This window comes from Triturus cristatus, chromosome 3_1, assembly GCF_964204655.1.
Source record: "Triturus cristatus chromosome 3_1, aTriCri1.1, whole genome shotgun sequence".
Lineage (NCBI taxonomy): Eukaryota > Metazoa > Chordata > Amphibia > Caudata > Salamandridae > Triturus > Triturus cristatus.
In genome coordinates this window covers 1,090,757,107-1,090,774,683 of record NC_140583.1, presented here as the reverse complement: position 1 = coordinate 1,090,774,683, position 17,577 = coordinate 1,090,757,107, and the positions used below count along the sequence as shown (strand labels likewise).

Genomic DNA, 17,577 nt, shown 5'->3' with positions numbered 1-17,577 from the left:
AGGGAACTAACTGTAACTTGCAGCCCCATCATGCACCTCTTATGACTTCACATATTACATAACTCATGACATGTTCAAAGAAATCATTCATAACCTCTCAACCAGAGAGCACTCAGACTTGGAACGGAAATGGTAGCTATTGGAATGGAAGCTTTTAGTCACAGCTGAGGCGAGTGAGAAAGCGGAGCAGAGCCAGGTAGAGCAGGAGTTGAGCCCAGTGGACCGGATGGAGTTGGGGCCAGGACGTGCCAAGAACGAGGGTTGCCGAGCCACTGTCGGTGGCGCAGCGAGCTAAACGGGTGAACATTTCTGGCTGGTCATTGTGCGGTGATACTCCCTGGGCCGCTCCCTTTGCTGGCTGGCCTCTCTGGGGCCTTTGTGGTTTGCATCTTTTGCATTTTCTGGTCCTGCTGCCATCCCTCCCACAAGGTAGCAGCGCAGCGGGCTGTGTGGATCTGGGTACTTAGAGAAGAGTGGAGCAGCTTTCGGCCCGTCTATTTACTCTCGCCGGCCCGCAGGTGAGATTTGCTGTAATGAAGGATATTAAGGATCATATTGCACCTCATCCAACATAGAGCTCAGGCCTTAGGTTTTGGTCCCTCCCGCCAGTTGTGTGAGAGCAGCCAGCATCAGGTCAGTGTAGCTTGCGCATTGCCGAGGGGGCTGTGCGGTCCTTTGTGCAAACTGGAAAATTATCACTGTGCTTTATAGGCATACGTCCAGGTCTGTCAAACCTCTTTGACTCCTACTATATGCCTTGGGCCTCCTAACATCACAGCCTAAAAACTGGCCAAAGTTTGGAGAAAGGCCAGGTACGGTTAGGCAAACACCTAATTGGGAGGAACAACTGTCTGATAAAGCCTCATAGCCCCCTTGGGCTTCTTAAGCACTAGTATGTGTACACTAGGTTTGCTCATAGATCTTCCTGAAAATCTAATCTGTGCAACTTTCACTGGCTTCTGAGGACTGCGGCACCTCATATAAGGGAACACACATGAAGGGGGTGTAGCTGCATTAGTGGTTACAGTAACAGCACCTGGAGTGAATAAATATGAGTCTTGGAAACAGCCCGAATAGAAAAGGGCTGGGCCTGTGACTAAGGCTGTGAAATATAAAAGTTCTGAAGGAGCCTTCCCCTCCTGTATATATGAATTAAGTTGGAACCACAGATTTATGAAGTTCCTAAGTTCCAGACTTGGACATAGACTTACGTAGGAGATATGGGTTACAAGACAAGGATGATAAATTGCAGCCTGTGGTGACTCCCCCTCAGATCGCACCTATGGCTCTGCAAATGTTTAGTAGCAGTCCTTCAAACCATCCTTCCCTGCTATCTCACCTGTCTGTGACACCAGATTTGAATATAAGTGACATTCAGCTGTGTCATCCTCCAGATCAAGATGTAAAGGTTTCAGCCTGTTTGCTGTGCTTGGAAAAACTCTGATCTTCAATTTTGAAGTTGTTAGAAAAATTTGTAGGAGGATCAGATTGCATCTTCGATACTGTGACAGCAATACTGAAGGAACTCATCAGTAACATGAAGGACAAGGGTTCTGATCTTAGAGAGCCAACTGAAATGGAAGAGGTTTTAATGCCAGCCAGGATGGCTAACCATAAAGATGTTTGTCCTCAAATTGTCTTTGGTTTACAGGCAGGAAAGCCACAATGCAAAGAGGTCCTGTGAAGGGTCCAGTTGGAAATTCTCAGGGTGTTGAAGATGAAGTGTTTCCAATTTCAAATCCGCTCCTGGCATGAGTTAAGGTCTTGTAAATCATGTACATCTCAGTCAAAGTTTAAGGACAGTAAGAAAAGCCAGAGAGGGAAGAAAAGATCTGATTATAGAATCTCGAAGAAGGGTCAGAGTATATTACACTTCAGAGAGATGGTAGATGCCCCACAAAGAGCAGAAGACACTATTCAAATTTCGCATTCATCGCCACAAGCTGTGGATCCTGTTTATGGATCCTCTAGTGTGCCAAAGGAGAGGACTGTAGAGGTAACAGCAGTGGTATTTGCAGTTCATCTTGCTTGTATACCGATTTCTCTAAATCCTATTGACTTCACCATTTATGGACTCAAGAACAAAGATGGGTCCCTTGGAGTAATTTAATCTAGAAGAAAAACGTTCTATGTGGTGTAATGAGGACACTTGCATTTTGGATTTTATTCCCCTCTTTGATGCAGACTTAATTTTAAACAGGTCCTAATTGAGACTTTGAAGCTAATTCAAAGTAGTGATATTAATTTGGTTTCCATCTTGCACTCAGGGTCCTGTTCAAAATCAAGGATGACATTCTACTCCAAACTCACAGCAAATATTATATTAAAACATTCTGAATGTTTGCAATGCAGGGGCACTGATGTCCTCCCTGTATTAGAAGGGAATGGGAGGCATGATGTTGGTATGATTTCTCATCGGAATGATGAGGTGGGCAGTGGGCAACCCCCCTCTCTCCCCTAGCAGAGCGTCTCTGGCTGATTACAAGCGGCAAGAGTTATTCAAGGTAAATATGGCATAGAGGTATGTATTAGGGAATCTACCACTTCCTCTGCCCAAGTTACAAGCGAGGATGAGCTTCTTAGATGGAAATTCTTACCTAGTGTACTAAATAGTGCTTCCCAGAATAGTCATCCACAGTGGCCTTATAATTAGCAATGAGCTGAATGTTATTTCCTGGAACGCAGTGGTAATAAAGAATAGCAGGTAGAAATTGCACTATTTGACCTCACTAAAGGCAGGAAACACTGTGTGATAGGGAGTTTGTGTGTGAAGATTACTTCACTTTGGATTGTTAAGCTACACCTTCTAAAGTGGTCACACAAACGGAGGGAATAGCATGCCTGTTGTCCAATAGGCCTAATTAGAAGTATGAATGTTATAACGATCCCTGTAACCTGTTTATGACAGTAACTCTGTTTAACTGAGGAAGGGAGCAAGGGATATACACATGTTGGTAAATGCTTATACCCAACCAGAGGCCATCTATGAAGCTCTTCTGAATAAGGTATTTTCTTTTATTAAAAAAGCCTTTGATAAGGAACAGCCTCCACATATAATTTTGGTATGGTACTTAAATTGCAAAATATTCAATTCTGCCTTGGAACAATTGCGTGATGTTGAAAAAGAGGAAGCTTTGAAAATTCCTCCAGCTATCTTTCCTCCAAAGATAAGAAATAATAAGAGAGAGAAGCTCCTATTTGCCCAACTGAAAAAAATTATTGCTTTATAGCTAATGGGAGACTACCCTCAGACTCTCCAGCCTCACACACTCGTAAATCCTCAAGGGTAGTGGCAATTCTGGATTACGTGGTGGTAGGTTGCACCTCGTTCTCTCTGTTCAGTGACTTAAAAGCCATAGATACCCTCATCAGTGACCACAGTTGATCTTCTCCCTGAGTCTAAATATGACGCCTATTAGCTCATGAACGTTTGATGGGTCCTCATCCAATTTTTATTTTTAAAAAAACAGGGAGAACACAGTGGGATCATAGGATGATCATAGGCCTGAAAAGCAAATTAGAAGCTATTCTTGAAAATATTGATGCTTGGATGCTTGGATGGGAAACGAATTAGAATGTTCATGAAGCAGTTAGTGAGAGGTGTTACTCGAAAAATCCAAACTGCAAGTTTAAGGCAATTCCCTGGTCTCTTCATTTGTTAAATAAGGAAATAAATGCCCTAGTTAGGAAACTATATATGGATAACGTTCCTGAGAGGAATAATAGTAATAGGGTGTTGTTACTAGAAGGAGTCGACTGAAGGCCCGTTTGAAGACCGAGGCATGCGAAATTATTTGGATCAATCTGACGGAAGCTGCAGTAAAAGTTCAGACTAGGATCTTTTGGGCACTTGTCACAGAGGGATGTGGATCAATAGTCAGATCCTTTGAAGAATCCATCTGGATTGACTTTCTCATGGGTTTATATGCAGCAAATGAGGGATAGGTTAATAGACGTATTGCAAAAGGGGATGCTTAGCCTTATGGACCCCATCTGAAAAAGAGAATGAGTTATCAATCAGATAAATGTGCACCTCAGCTGCGACGGGGCCATATGAAATTCCAGATTTAGTATTAAAACAAAATGTATCCCTTTGGAGTAAAATCCTGTGCCCGGTTTTTAAAAGTTGTTATAAAACAAATAAATTCCCCCCATGGACAGGCAGTATCAAGGTCCCTTTGTTTAAGAAGGGAGATCGAACTTTGCTAGAAAATTATTGTCATGTGTTATGTCACTGATCATGTCATGAGTGATGTTATATGTGAGGTCATAAGCAGTGCATTGCAGGGCCATAAGTTATAGTTAGCTCAGGTAACTATAACCGCTGAATTTCAATGGTTATGTATGAGTGAAATCTGAGCCTAATTATAACGTCCTTTGGTTTTTTCAGTGACTTTCGAAGGTTTTTCAAATTCTATTTCCTAACTATGACGTCCCTTTAGCCTTTGGTTTTTTATGTGAATTTCTAAGGTTTTTCAAATTCTATTTCCTAACTGTAATGTCCCTGTAAATCTTGTTTTTTTAAGTGAATTTTTGTTTTTGTTTTTTTTAACTAGTAGTAGCGTTTTCAGAGTGGTGGAGAAAGGGGGCAGGGCCTCCGACCAGCTCTCATGAATCTCGCTGTATGGGACTTACTGGAGGTAACAAGAGGGCTTTGTGGCCCCCAGGGTCCCTCAGTATCTAAGAGGACTCCATCCCCCAACCAGTAGTGCGCTAGGAGATGTGTTTGCAGAGTGGTGGAGAACAAGGACAGAGCCTCTGACCAACTCCCAGCAATCCCACAGTGTGGGACTTCCTAGAGGTAACATGAGGGATTCTTGGCCCAGAAGAACCCTCAGCATCCAAGGGGACTTCTTCCCCCAACCAGTAGTGCACCAGGAGGTGCGTTTGCAGAGTGGTGGAGAAAGGGGGTCGGCCTCCAATTACCTCTCAGCAATCCCGCTGTGTGGTACTTACTGTAGGTAACAGGAGGAGTATTTGGCCCCCAAGGTCCCTCAGTAGCCAAGGGGGCTTCATCCCCCAACCAATTGTGTGCCAGGAGACATGCTTGCAGAGTGGTGGTGAAAGGAGGCATGGCCTCTGACAATATTTCAGCAATCCCACTGTGTGGGACTTAGTGGAGGTAAAAGGAGGGTTTGTTGGCCCCCAAGGACCATCAGCAGCCAAACTTCATCGCCCAACCAGATGTGCACCAGGAGTAGCGTTTGCAGAGTGATGCAGAAAGGGGGCGGGCCTCTGGCAACCTGCCGGGGTAGCCTTTTAAAAAAGATATTTGTTTTATTAAGGAAGGGGGGCCACATCGCCTGCGCTTCCCTGGGGCAATTTCGGCCCCTGGACCCTTCCCTCGAGGCCTGGCCTTTTTTTACATTTCTTTTTTTTTTTAATTGGAGGGGGGCCATGCCGCCTCCCTCCCGGGGCCGATTTTAGCCCCGGGGACCCTATCCCCCGGGGTCTAGCAACATAGAAATGGGGGAGGGAGCTGCACGGCCCCCTTCCATGGGCCAAAATTGTGAATTTGGGTGATACATGGTCCCCCCTCTCACCCAAGTCCTGGACATTGGCATCTACCCGATCAACCATAGTATTATGTCGTGACCCATCATGTATTGGCACCGACTATGGTTCACAGACAAATTGGAATCTTTTAGAGTCTTGATTAAGGAGCTTCTACAATTTTGTGGCTGTGAAAAGATCCCTTAATTTGCTTATATTAAGTCTATGGTTTATGAAATAGGATTGCCTACCCTTTGGTATGCCCCTGATACAGCCAAGTTAGTATCTCGCTTCTTAATAAGAGACCTCTTAAAGGAGCACCTGTGGCTGAGGGAATTGAGTTGTTTTAAGACAAGGAGCCTGACAGACTCATTCCTAAATAAAAATATCACCCCTGCTTAAAAACTGTTTTTGACACTTTCCCAGGATGTACCCCTCTGCAACTTTATTTTAAATGGAGTTTCTGCCTATAAATAGTTTATTTTGTGAACTGGGGTGCAAAGTATTGTAGTTCCGGCAAGTGCCCCTCCTGTAATTTAGTCAAAGAAACCCTACATCACTTTGCTTTTCTCTGCCCTGCTTATGGCAGGGCACACAAACAATGGTTAAAACCTGTGTGTAAACTCTTGGGTTTCCGACAATGCGGGCCTGCACTACGTATTCTACACTTTGACACCAGAGAGGTGATTTTTATTGCAATGACACATATTTTGCATCCTGCTTGGCTCATTCACAATCGCAGTGTTAAAAGTTTGAAATGTTGATACATTCAAATAGCACTTCTCTATCTGATAGGAGCTTTCTATTAAAGTTTTATTGCACCTGCACATTATTTTTTTATCTGAACACTGTCTTAACATCATCAGGGTTTATTTTTTTCCTTTTAGGTTTCACCTGCACTGTGCTTTTGAATTCTATTGTATTTAACATAAATCTTAAAAGGGGCTTACATCCTGCCCTGATCTTTCATTGGTTAGTGTGCTTGCAACTTACTTTTACTCTGTTTCTATTAACTGTAGCATACTATCTCCTGTTGTTTCTCTGGTGTGTTTCTCTTATCAGTGTCCCATGGCCAAAATACCTTTTTCATTCGCTTTTGTGGAGCTCTTTTGTGTTAGGTTTTGCTTGCACTGTGCTTGTTTTTCAAATGCTGACATTTCTGTTACAAGGCTTATTTGGTTAGTCATACGTTCCATTTGCCGTCGAATCCGGTGTCTTTCATTTGTTTCTCTTGTTTCTGTTTCACTCAGCGCTGTAAGTTTCTTTTATTTCACAAGGCTTGGAAACCACTATTCTCCAAGCCTCGCATTCAGACTTGAGCCCCGCCCCCAGTTTTCATTACAAAAACGTAGGTGCAGAACAGTGTTGCCAGATTAAGCTATTTCCCACACAAATTGGTGATATTTTTCCCATTTATGCAGAAAATAACTCTCCTGGTTGGTTACACAAATTTGGGCTTTATTTGCCTGTTTGTGCGAAAACGTTTTGCATGAGGCGGCGCCGCCAGAGAAACATCCATCACCAACACTCCACATAGTGCCAAGGACATGTCATCATTAGTTTTACAAGTGAAAAATCATCCTACATTTTGCGGATGTGTGACAGATTAACCTTTATATTCCAGTATGTGATCTCATGTTCAGGGCGTTCTCATATCTTTAGTTTGCATCCGCTGGACATATATTGTTCTTCCTTTGCCTACCGCGTTTGTAACTATAGCACGTTATCTTTTCAGCCATATGGAGCAAATCGCTAGTAAATAGAGGAGAACAGATGCTTCTTTCTATGGGGCATATTATCAAGGCAGGCGATACAATTATCGCCGCTTTAGCGGCAGAAAACTGCTGCTAAAACGGCGATAATGGGCTTGAAAATATGTTCTATCGAATTCCAATTGAAGCTCAGGTTAGATGTCCTTCACATCTAACATGGGCTTCAATTGGAATTCCATAGAGCATATTATCAAGCCCATTATCGCCATTTTGCCGCTAAAGCAGTGATAATTTTATCGCCTGTCTTGATAATATGCCTCTCTGTTCTTAAACAAGAGCCCCATGATCGACCATCTTTTCTTCTATTGAGCTAGTCCAGGGAGCACATGGGCCTACCAGTCCCTATGAATTATCATAGAGGAATAAAATGTCAGGGCTAAATTGAAAGTAAAATCAATGAGTTGCATACTAGTTGTGATTACTCACAATTTCCTTAAGGTCAACATATAAATAAGCTCTCGTAGAGATTAGATTCTCATGCTTCTAATTTTAAAATACACTAACATGATAATAAATGATAAAAACAAGAAATATTGCATGATGTGCAAAATATTTAGTAATCGCTGTCATTTTTGTTCAAACACTGTATAGGTTCTGAGTCTTTTATTGCAGAAGTGTGTGTTGTATTTACTGTGGGTTAAAGTAAGCTTTACACACTCAATCCAGTCTGGCATGTGTCACAAATGTCCGAATACCCTGCTCAGTTCATTGACAGGGATTAGCAAAATGCATCATGTAATCACTTTACCTAATCTGTCCATGTTGTTTTGGTGCTAGCCACCATGCACAGTTCTACTAATGTTCTGCTGTTCTAGTCCCGCAGACAGGCATCTTTAACTTGATTTATGAAACCTCTTCAAATCGTGTACTTAGAACCAAATATCACACTGCCTAAGAAAGAGTCCATGATAACTGTGTGGCTAGAGCTCAAAAGTGAGAAATCAGTCCTTGGATCAGAAGTCCAGGACCATCTTAGAGTGTGCACTCTGTTGCCTGACCTTAAAAATCGACACATAAGTAAACAGAGTTCCATAAAGTGAAATGTAGAAGGCCTTAGCATAAACTGCTTGGACAGCAGATACTTATTGAGAGACACCGGATACAGCGTCTCACACTACTTCTGTGGTCTGACGCGAATCGGCAGGGTAGGCACATTCAGACAAACATATAACATGATTGTTATATTATTGCTGCATAGGATTGTTTACTTGTTCTCTGCACTTCACCTAATCTCCCTCTGTTTGTACGCCTTCACTCTATATTACTTAACAACTTCACAGAAGGTGTAGATATTTCATTAGGACTGCATATGATGTGCATGCTTTTCAGCTGCATTTTTGGTTTGTCTGATGCTTTTAAATTAATCTCCTCGTGTCAGCAAGCATTCCAAGTGTGTTTGTGAGCCGTGCGATTTTTTTTTCTCTATCACCTTTTAACTCATCTTCTCGTAGTTTCTATGATACCCCTTTCCACTCCTAAATCACAACTGTACTAAATCATGTTTCTCACATTTTTATTTGGGGAACGTTGTGGGCTGCATTTTGTTTTAGTGAAACCCTCTGTCCTTCATCTAATACCCCCGCTTTATATTACCACCAGTTACTGCACAAAATATTGCCTTTCTCAATAAACAGGTCATAACACTTTTACAAAGTTTCAGTAACTTATATTGCACAACTGCTCACCAGGTTAAAACTTACAACAAAAAATAACTTACTATTAATCACATAGGTGAAACCTCTTGCATTTACCAATGCTTGTTTTTGCACATAAGGTTTTTAAAATCCCTCCAACTGCTATTCTTTTTGGTACGTCTAATAATATGTATGGACAATTTGATCAATCTGTGTCACTCTGCTTTTGATAAATCATGTGTTACACTTATGATTGTGGCACTGACACTTTGTATGCAACTTTCGACATTCATTATTTTTAATTTACTATATGTATTTAATTTTTTAACTACTACATTTCTGTATTTTTAATGCACTGTGTTCTTTGGATTGTTATTTCAGAAATAAACAGTTTTTGATGATGATGGGGAGGAGGAGTGGGGCTTCTCAGCCTCCAGGACAACAGCACAGACCTATGATAATGGTCATTGGAAACATCATTTTCTTTTTTAATGACAAAGGTCACCAGTGGACAGCAGTGGCCAGTGATAATATGCAAGGGTGATGGAAAGGAAAATCATTGGGGAATAGCACCAGATTGTATTCATTTTTGCAGTTTTACGTAGCTTAAACTAGATCCGGTGAATATCTGAACACTCCATAAGTGACGTTTCAATCTGAAAACAGCAGTTTGCATAACAATTGCTACACCCTGCTAAAAGCAGTTTGCACAAGATTGTTATGCCTGAGAACATCAATACTACATAAGAGCAGTTTAGACTTAACTTGTTTCAAGAAGCTCAGTAGTAAACAGTTTCTTTGGAACATATCATCTTGTAAGTGCCGGTCATCCCAGTCCATGTCCAGTTTGTTATTTCTTTGTGAGGACATCCCTCCTCACCAAAGACGGCTACTAAACCTTATCGCAGGGATAAAACGGAAGACAGGTGCTCTGTAGTCTGATCAACATTTCAGTTCAGCCCCTTCAATCATGGCATAAGAAAACAAGACAGTTGCCATGTGAGATGATCCACAGCCTTCCCCATTCTGCACACCGATGGAGATCGGTGGTTCAGAGTGTGTTGGGTGGAAGGCAGCATTGGTGGCTGAGGGGGCTTCTGTCATCATGTCTGACCCCTCAGTAAGGCACTGAGCCCTCCCAGCATTTTCCCTCTGTCAGACCCCAATCCAGGAATGCCACAGTGCAGACCAGGGCTGATGTGTCCGAACGTGGTGGTTGAGGTTGTTTGCCATTGGTGTCTTGGATCCGTCCTACGGTGGCTCTGAAAACTGGGCCAAGTGTAATCCTTTCGCCACTTGACCGGTTTTCATCGGTGAGTAGACCAAGACTTTTCAGGGAGGTACCGTGGGAGGCAACAGCATTAAACACTACAATCAATCAAAAGGCACAATACTTTCAACGTCCACCCCAGTGCTTGTCTGTTAGTAAAAGCAAACACTTTAATTACTAAGAACTACACAAACAAATTGTGCTCAAGAATACAGGATTAAAGCCATGGTTGCATTCTTCAGGTGGCGCTGTACCCTCCCACTCTAATATCTTCTCTCCAACCTGGTGATACATAGGCACTGTAGTAGTATCTAGTGGCAGAGGCACAAATGAAGCATAGGTGCAGGTTATCACAGTCATTCCAGTGGCAGTGAGAAGGACAACTGAGTTACTTTCTGAGGGCATGCAGTTCTGGTACTGATGTCACAGCCCAGACTTGCCAGCACAGGCAACATCATCAGCAGGTCAGGTTCACAGTGACAATGTGTAGGTGTTGCCTACAAGGCCTATAAGTTCAACAGCAGCGCAGTGTAATTGCGGCCTCCCAGGCTCATGAGTCTTACAGGGGTGGTGTGCAGTTGAGGCTTCCCAGGCAGATGAGGCTCATAGCAGCAAGCAGCAGTTGTGGCCTCCCATGCCAATCAATAGCACAGAAGTGAGGTGCAGTGGCAGCTGCACAACGTCATAGCCATAGTGGGCAGTAGGCAGATACAGCCTGTCTGGTTGACAAGTCTATGGAGCAGTTCTCAGGTAGTGTTCACACAGAGAGACCAGGGGTCCCTTCACAATGTTTGTGTCTCCTGGCTTAGGTCTCTGATGGTGTCTTTTTCGCTGGGGGCTCTACACCCTGTGAACGTGCTGGGCATCTCCTATTTGACAGTCTCTCCTCTTGCACACTCCTCTAAGAAGGCAGGTTTCTAGGCAATAGGCACTCAGTTTTTTACCAGCAGTAAGTGCAAACTTCAGGTTAAGTGCCTTCACCTCTGGGAGACTGGCTGTCATGCAGGCGCTACAAATGGTTACACAGTAGCTCTTCATGCTCTGGGTAGCACTCCATTCCTGGTCAAGAAGAACTTCTAAAAAGGGGATGTGGTGTCACTCTCTCAAACTTCAGAACCAGTTAGGAGCGGTTCAATTTCAAGTATCCTTCTTAGGCTGCTCTCTGACCACAGCCACAGGCAAAGTGATGCTTCTTACAGCAGTTAGCACAGGGGCTGTCTCCAAGCAGGAGTGTTGTGAGTTTCCTGCATGGCCCATTGTCGTTTTCCCTTTGTTAGCCTTATTGTGCACATTGTAGGTCACATTTCCGTTGCACACGCTACTACATAAATATGCTTGTTTTTCTGCCGCATTGTATTTTCACACAGAATCTGCATTTTTTTGTGTTAAGTTCTTTTCCTGCTATTTAGTCTGGACACCATAGACAAGGCCAAACAACAATGTTTCTTGTTATTCTCTCTGGTCAAACACTAGCACCTAGGCATAACACGAGAATGCAGCTGCTGTTTGTGAGCACGTCTTGTCATATAACTGATAACAGAACACACACTGAGCGAAGGTCCTGAAGCAAGATTACTACATCAGCTGAGATGTCGAACATCCATCTATGTATGCTAAGGTACGGGGTCTGCCACTAATCCCAGTGATCTTTGATGTATAATCATTTAGGTTCAGTAGAAAGGGGGGGGGGGGGTTAGGCTAATCTGACTTATAACATGACAGGGCTTTTTATGATATATGGCCGTATAACCATGCTAACAATATTTTTGGTATGTGTTTGTTTTATAATTGTAGCGTAAATACGTCATATTAGAGCATAATAGTTAAAATAAATGTTATAAACTTCCTTTGTGTCTCTTGTTTATCTTGTTGTGGACAAGTACGAGTGAGAGAGTGAAAGGGTGTATCCTGTTAGCGCGATGCCTGAGTGGGTCGAGAGGTTTGTGTTCTGGGATACCAAGTCACTTGTCTCTCTGGTAAAGTCAGGAGAGCAACTGAGGCACTATAGTTGGTCGGACTCAGGCTCATAGATACTGATGGGGTATGGTGACTCAGTCCCTACAGGTTGATGTTCTATGGTCCCAAGCATAGTTCTGTTCTAGAGCAGAATCCCTGCAACAGGAGCACCTATCACATGGTACAACTAAGTGTGAGATCTCTGCATGTGACTGTCATCAACTTTCTAAATTAGTAATCAGGGTAGGCAAATGGGTAGGCTTGACACAGAAACTTCACCTTCAGCAACAGAAACTGTAATCCCACCAGTGCTCATGAAGAACTAATTCACAGCTCTTTGCTAACCAAGTCTTCATGGATTTTTTTAAGGAAGCCCTGTCTCTGTCCTCATTTCAATGTCTAGATCTTGACCCACACTAAAGCAGGCAATAAGTTTCCAGTGTTTGGAGAAGCTGTCATCATCTTCAATTTTGTTCCATGCTAAACCAGAGGCCTCCAAAATGGATCCTATTGGTTTCGGTACTCAGACTAATACACAGAGTCCTACTACCACATATGTATTGCATGCTCAATGCTTGCAAACATGTACTCCGTACACATAATGTCATTGCAAGGTTCTGGGGTACACATAACAACATAAAAGAGGGTTCAGTCGGCCACATTCCTACTGACATAAATATAAAGATCTAGTCACATTATAAATCACAACACATAGCTACCAGCACCGCTTTATGTGCTACACACAGGCCTTTGATGGGGACAGTAGTCATTTGCCCACTATGAGGGCATGCTTGGTGTGCCCCTCCAGCTACAGGACAGATCCTGGGCCTTGTATTTCCACAGACAGGCCTAGCCATTTGCGCACAAGCTAGATTAGCATGACTTCACATGCAGTTGGGCTCTCAGAGTAGGTGACATTCCCGTCCAAACACACTTGCTGTACCATGGTGGCACTGGAAGACTTCCACAGCAAGCAGGGTTTAGGCAAAGCACACAAAAGGCATCTGATGTCCACATTTCGATGAACAAGTGAACCCAGCTGGACATGGATCAGGAAAAAGGGCTTTTGTTGAACCCCTCACTCCAGGTTCACAGCAAGGCAGTAACTTGGTTTCATTCAAACTTGAAAAACACAAGTGCCATCGGTGGTTGTCTCACTCTCTTCCCACTGAATAAGTGTGTGTGGGAAGGAGGAGACAGGCCATGAATAATATTGAAGGAGTTCCATACGGTAGTCCACAGGACAGAGAAGGATATGCCATGACGCCCAACTCTACCTCTCTCCAGTGCTTGAAATGGAACAATAGAAGTGCAGGTACTCTATAGTCGAGTAGTCGAGTACCTGCTTGTTTCTGAAAAGTGCCGGTACTCTCCAATTAAAAGTGTTGGGTCGGTCTTGAAAAGTGCCGGTATTCTCCCTCTCAAAATAAAAAAGTACCGGTACTCTGTACCGGACAGTACCGGCCCATTTAAAGTACTGCCTCTCTCACAACCAGCGCGGCCCGTGCAGGTAAGAGCAGTGGGGCCAGGTGGGGGGATTTCAACGGACGATGACGAGGGAAGATTATTTTTTTATTTAATTTTCCCTCGTCATCTTCAGTCGAAATTCCCCCACCCACCCGTCCCCATCGGTCCTACTTGCACGGACCACGGCTGCTCCAAACCAGTGACCCTACAACACCTGGGAATCGCAGTAGAGGGGCCCACTCTGCAGCATGTCTCCGGCAAAGTGAGGCAGATTTGAGGAAAGGGAAAAGACAAAGTTTACAATCAGAACTGAAAACTAAAAGCTTTGTCATGGGAAACAACTTGCCAACCAGGAAATGGCTGCCGAATAGTCCAGCAAAACTGTAGAGTAGGGGAAGGCTTCGGTCGTTACATTCTGCTTGAGAAGAAAGGGGCCTCCCTGGACATACTAAGGGGCTGCTACTGAGGCCAACAGTCATAATCACCATCACAACCCGTGTCTCGCTACCACCATCACTGACCACTACATACTGCCGTAAAAACTCAAGAGTACTGCCTAAGGCATCTGATGGGGGTGGGATGAGCGGGGTCGAGGGGTCAGGGAATTATGAACCAAAAAGCATAGAAAGTGAGAAAAGTAGATTAAAATGAACAAGAGGAAGGAGACAGTCAATGGAAGGGTTTGAGGGATTAGGAGCACCACGTTGACCAACTTGCCATGTCCATCCGCACAAAGGTCACATTGTCTGTCCTTGTTCTCAGACACCACCCACTATGAGTCTGTGTGCCTAAATCTCTTCTCACAGCTTGTCCATGTGCTCCAAACCCCTGATTCTGGATGTCCATGTAACCCAAGCTCCACACACTGTCTTTCCATGTAGCTTGTGGCCCCAACAATCTGTCCATCCACCCCCAAGCTCATCACAAGGTCTGGCCCTGTGCCGAAACATCCACCTTAAACCCCCTGAGTCAGAACGAAGTTTCAAACGACAGAGAAGAAAACTGTAAAGAGAGGAAGAGAAAGATGAAAAAAACAGTGTCAAAAGGAGAAAGCAAGGATGAAAAAGAATCTGCAAGAGTAAAAGAAGAGTAAGGAAGTGCAGGGTGTAAGACAGAGGCATGATGTGGCACTAAGAATACGCAGCCTTAGTATTGAGCATTCCCTAACATTTGGCAGTACTGGGCTTGTAATAAAAACATTGGGCACAGGCAGTTATTTCTTTTTTCTTTACTCATTAGCAATTGAGCACTGGGGAATAGCATATTAGTTACTGCTCAGAATAAAAGGTTCTTCACAGTGCCAGCGAGTAACAAAATATAACTAGAGATTGTTGATGACAAATGACTGAAGTAAAATAAATTAAAGCCATGGCTGTAGGAATGACATTCGTACATGTCTGAGAAATATGTGCCACTCTTACCCTGTTTTACATTGCATGGCCAGCTGCAGGACTCTGTCCTCCTTCAAGGAATGGCCACAATTTGAGCATAGCTTAAGGGTTTGGTTGTCCCTGGCTTTCTACTGTGCAACCAAAGCAGGGTAAATACTGGCCTCTTCAAACCAGTTATATTTCCCCCACTTATCCCAACTACTTAAAAATTTTGACCTGAACTACCTGCTTTCAAGATACCAGAGCACAGCTTTTGAGGGTGGGTATAACCACCCCCCCTCCCCTGGAAGCGCTTTGCCTAATAGCCAACTTCACGTCCAGAATTCCTCCTCTGTTGAACTGTGACTGAGACCAGTTTGGACTACAACAGGTCTCCTCCTCGAATCCTGTCTAATTGTGGATACCAAGAGTCAGAACCCCATTAGTTCTGTTAAACAGATATTGAGATTTTGTGAAATGGCCAAGTGACACACTAACTTTATGTTTTGCATATTAGGTGGAGCCCTAGTTCCTATTTGGTGGTGGGCTTGTGGTTATTTACATTTTTGGACAACTTTACCTGCTGAGATCTCAAGATCTGCACCCAGTACCACTGATAAAATACAGCAGAGGGCAGATGTATAATCAGAAAGTTTAGTATTCCGTCTGCCGCTTTTACTCCTTTATTGGCTATAGAAAATGGAAATTGTAAATCTGAGATTTCATAAGGTCTGTTAAGGACACGGGAGGCTTTTTTGCATAAGATAAAACTGTCCATGAGTAATTGGATATGCTGTGATATTTGCCCCAAATGTATGCTCTGAGTTGTATCTGTGTAGAATGTGCAAGAACACTGTGTGTAGAGCCGTTCCTACTTATATTTGCACTACATTCCTGTCTCTAAATAAAAGACTGCTTTTTCAAAAAAGATATTACTCTGCCTGGATGTTGAGCTTATCAAGTTTAATTACTTGTGTCATGCATTATCTGAATTTCAGACTGATTTCAATCCTAACAGCATGCCTAGCTGTCCCCAAAGACTGGGGCATACAAAGGAAGTAACTTGGTTATTAAACTGAGGTGCAACAGAAGATGAGTCCCCCAACAAAGCCAAAGCACACAAACTCAACAGTCAAAACACTAGTGAAAAACAGGAAGGATACTGAAAAACATTATTATTATTATTATTATTATATGATTGAAAAGCAGATTGTTAAAGGCACAGAGGCCAGTACTCACCGACAGCTTGTACATCACAAGACGGACTTTCAGCTTTTCACTTCCTGCTTCTTTTCACATTTGTGGTTAATGATTACTCACATGGGCATGAGACAAATATGAATGACTCTGTAAACACGACTGAACAAATTCTGACACTAGGGTGCACAGTCCACAAAACTCCAGTGTAGGGATGACCTCATGTTCCTTCCTGCCTTTTTACCTGTGACCTGGCTGTGTCCACGACTGCATTAAGTTCTAACTAATAATTCTCACATTTAGCACGCTGTAGTGCCAAACTCATATGTTTTGACACTATTTTACTAAATGGCAGTTGCTTAGGGGCCCCACAAGTATAGGAGCTCCATGCAGAACAGAATTTAACACTAATTTTCCATTAAACATTTTTATTCCTGGGTATAGTTGAGTAGGCAGGGCTAAGTGCTTTGGCTGGGGCCTATAATGCTGTTAAGAGGCCCTACATGTGATCCAACAATCTCAATTATATGGTGGCTTATTAAACTGGGATCTGATATGTACTATAGAACTGAAAATTAGCCCTGATAATCTACTCTTGACACACAAAAAACACTGATATGTACCTACATGTTGCTACAATGCTGTAGCTCTAGTTAAGAGACAGAGCCATAGTAAATTTTAAAGATCTTCGTAGATTTGGAGCAAGGCTCCTCTACCATTATTTGTGAAGATACCACATATGGACTATACTGCTGATACCATTGAGAATCCATTCTTCACATGAGCCTGAAAGATTAACACCCACTGATACAATGTACGCAACCTAGGAGGCCCTTGCCTGTGTTTGATTTTGTATTCAATCTAATTGTGAAACTTTTCCTATGAACTGCAGGATTAAATGTAATATAGGAGCTTCTGACAGTGGTGGCAAAGCTGAAATAATGTAACAGGTAACAGTAATTAAAATTTACATCAGAAACGCTATTATAGGTTAGGCATACATAATAGACTAGCATAAAGGACAGATGACTTCTAGTTTGGACTACATACAAAATGGATATATTTACAATATTTTAGCATTTTGTTGGGCAGGGCACTTCAATAACCTTCAAATTTCAAGAGGTGGGGCTTAAGGATTTTACATTGGTCTAGGGTTAGGTTGGCTCTGATAGTCCATGGGAGAGCATTATTGGCCAGATATATGACTGTTTTTTCATTTTTATTTTTTAAATGCATCCGTTTCCCTTTAAGGGAAAAGGGCTGCATTTACAAACAAAATGCTTTATTTAAAAGCAGTCCCAGACATGGTGGTCTGCTGACCCCAGCACGCCACCATCCCTGGGAGTGCCAGCCATTCCCAAAGGGGTTGCAAATTGCCTCATTAATATTCATAAGGCATGCAATTTGCGTCCCCTTTG

At 43.0% G+C, this 17,577-nt stretch overlaps 1 protein-coding gene across 1 annotated transcript in view; it reads right to left on the bottom strand.

Moving 5' to 3' along the window:
* TBCEL (tubulin folding cofactor E like) overlaps positions 1–16,272 on the bottom strand; it is a 262,263-nt gene extending 245,991 nt beyond the window's left edge. Inside the window, exon 1 of the mRNA XM_085645968.1 lies at positions 16,202–16,272. Coding sequence (XP_085502094.1) covers positions 16,202–16,216 — 15 coding nt within the window. The 5' untranslated portion in view covers positions 16,217–16,272. The remainder of the gene's footprint in view (positions 1–16,201) is intronic.
* Positions 16,273–17,577: the final 1,305 nt, after the last annotated feature.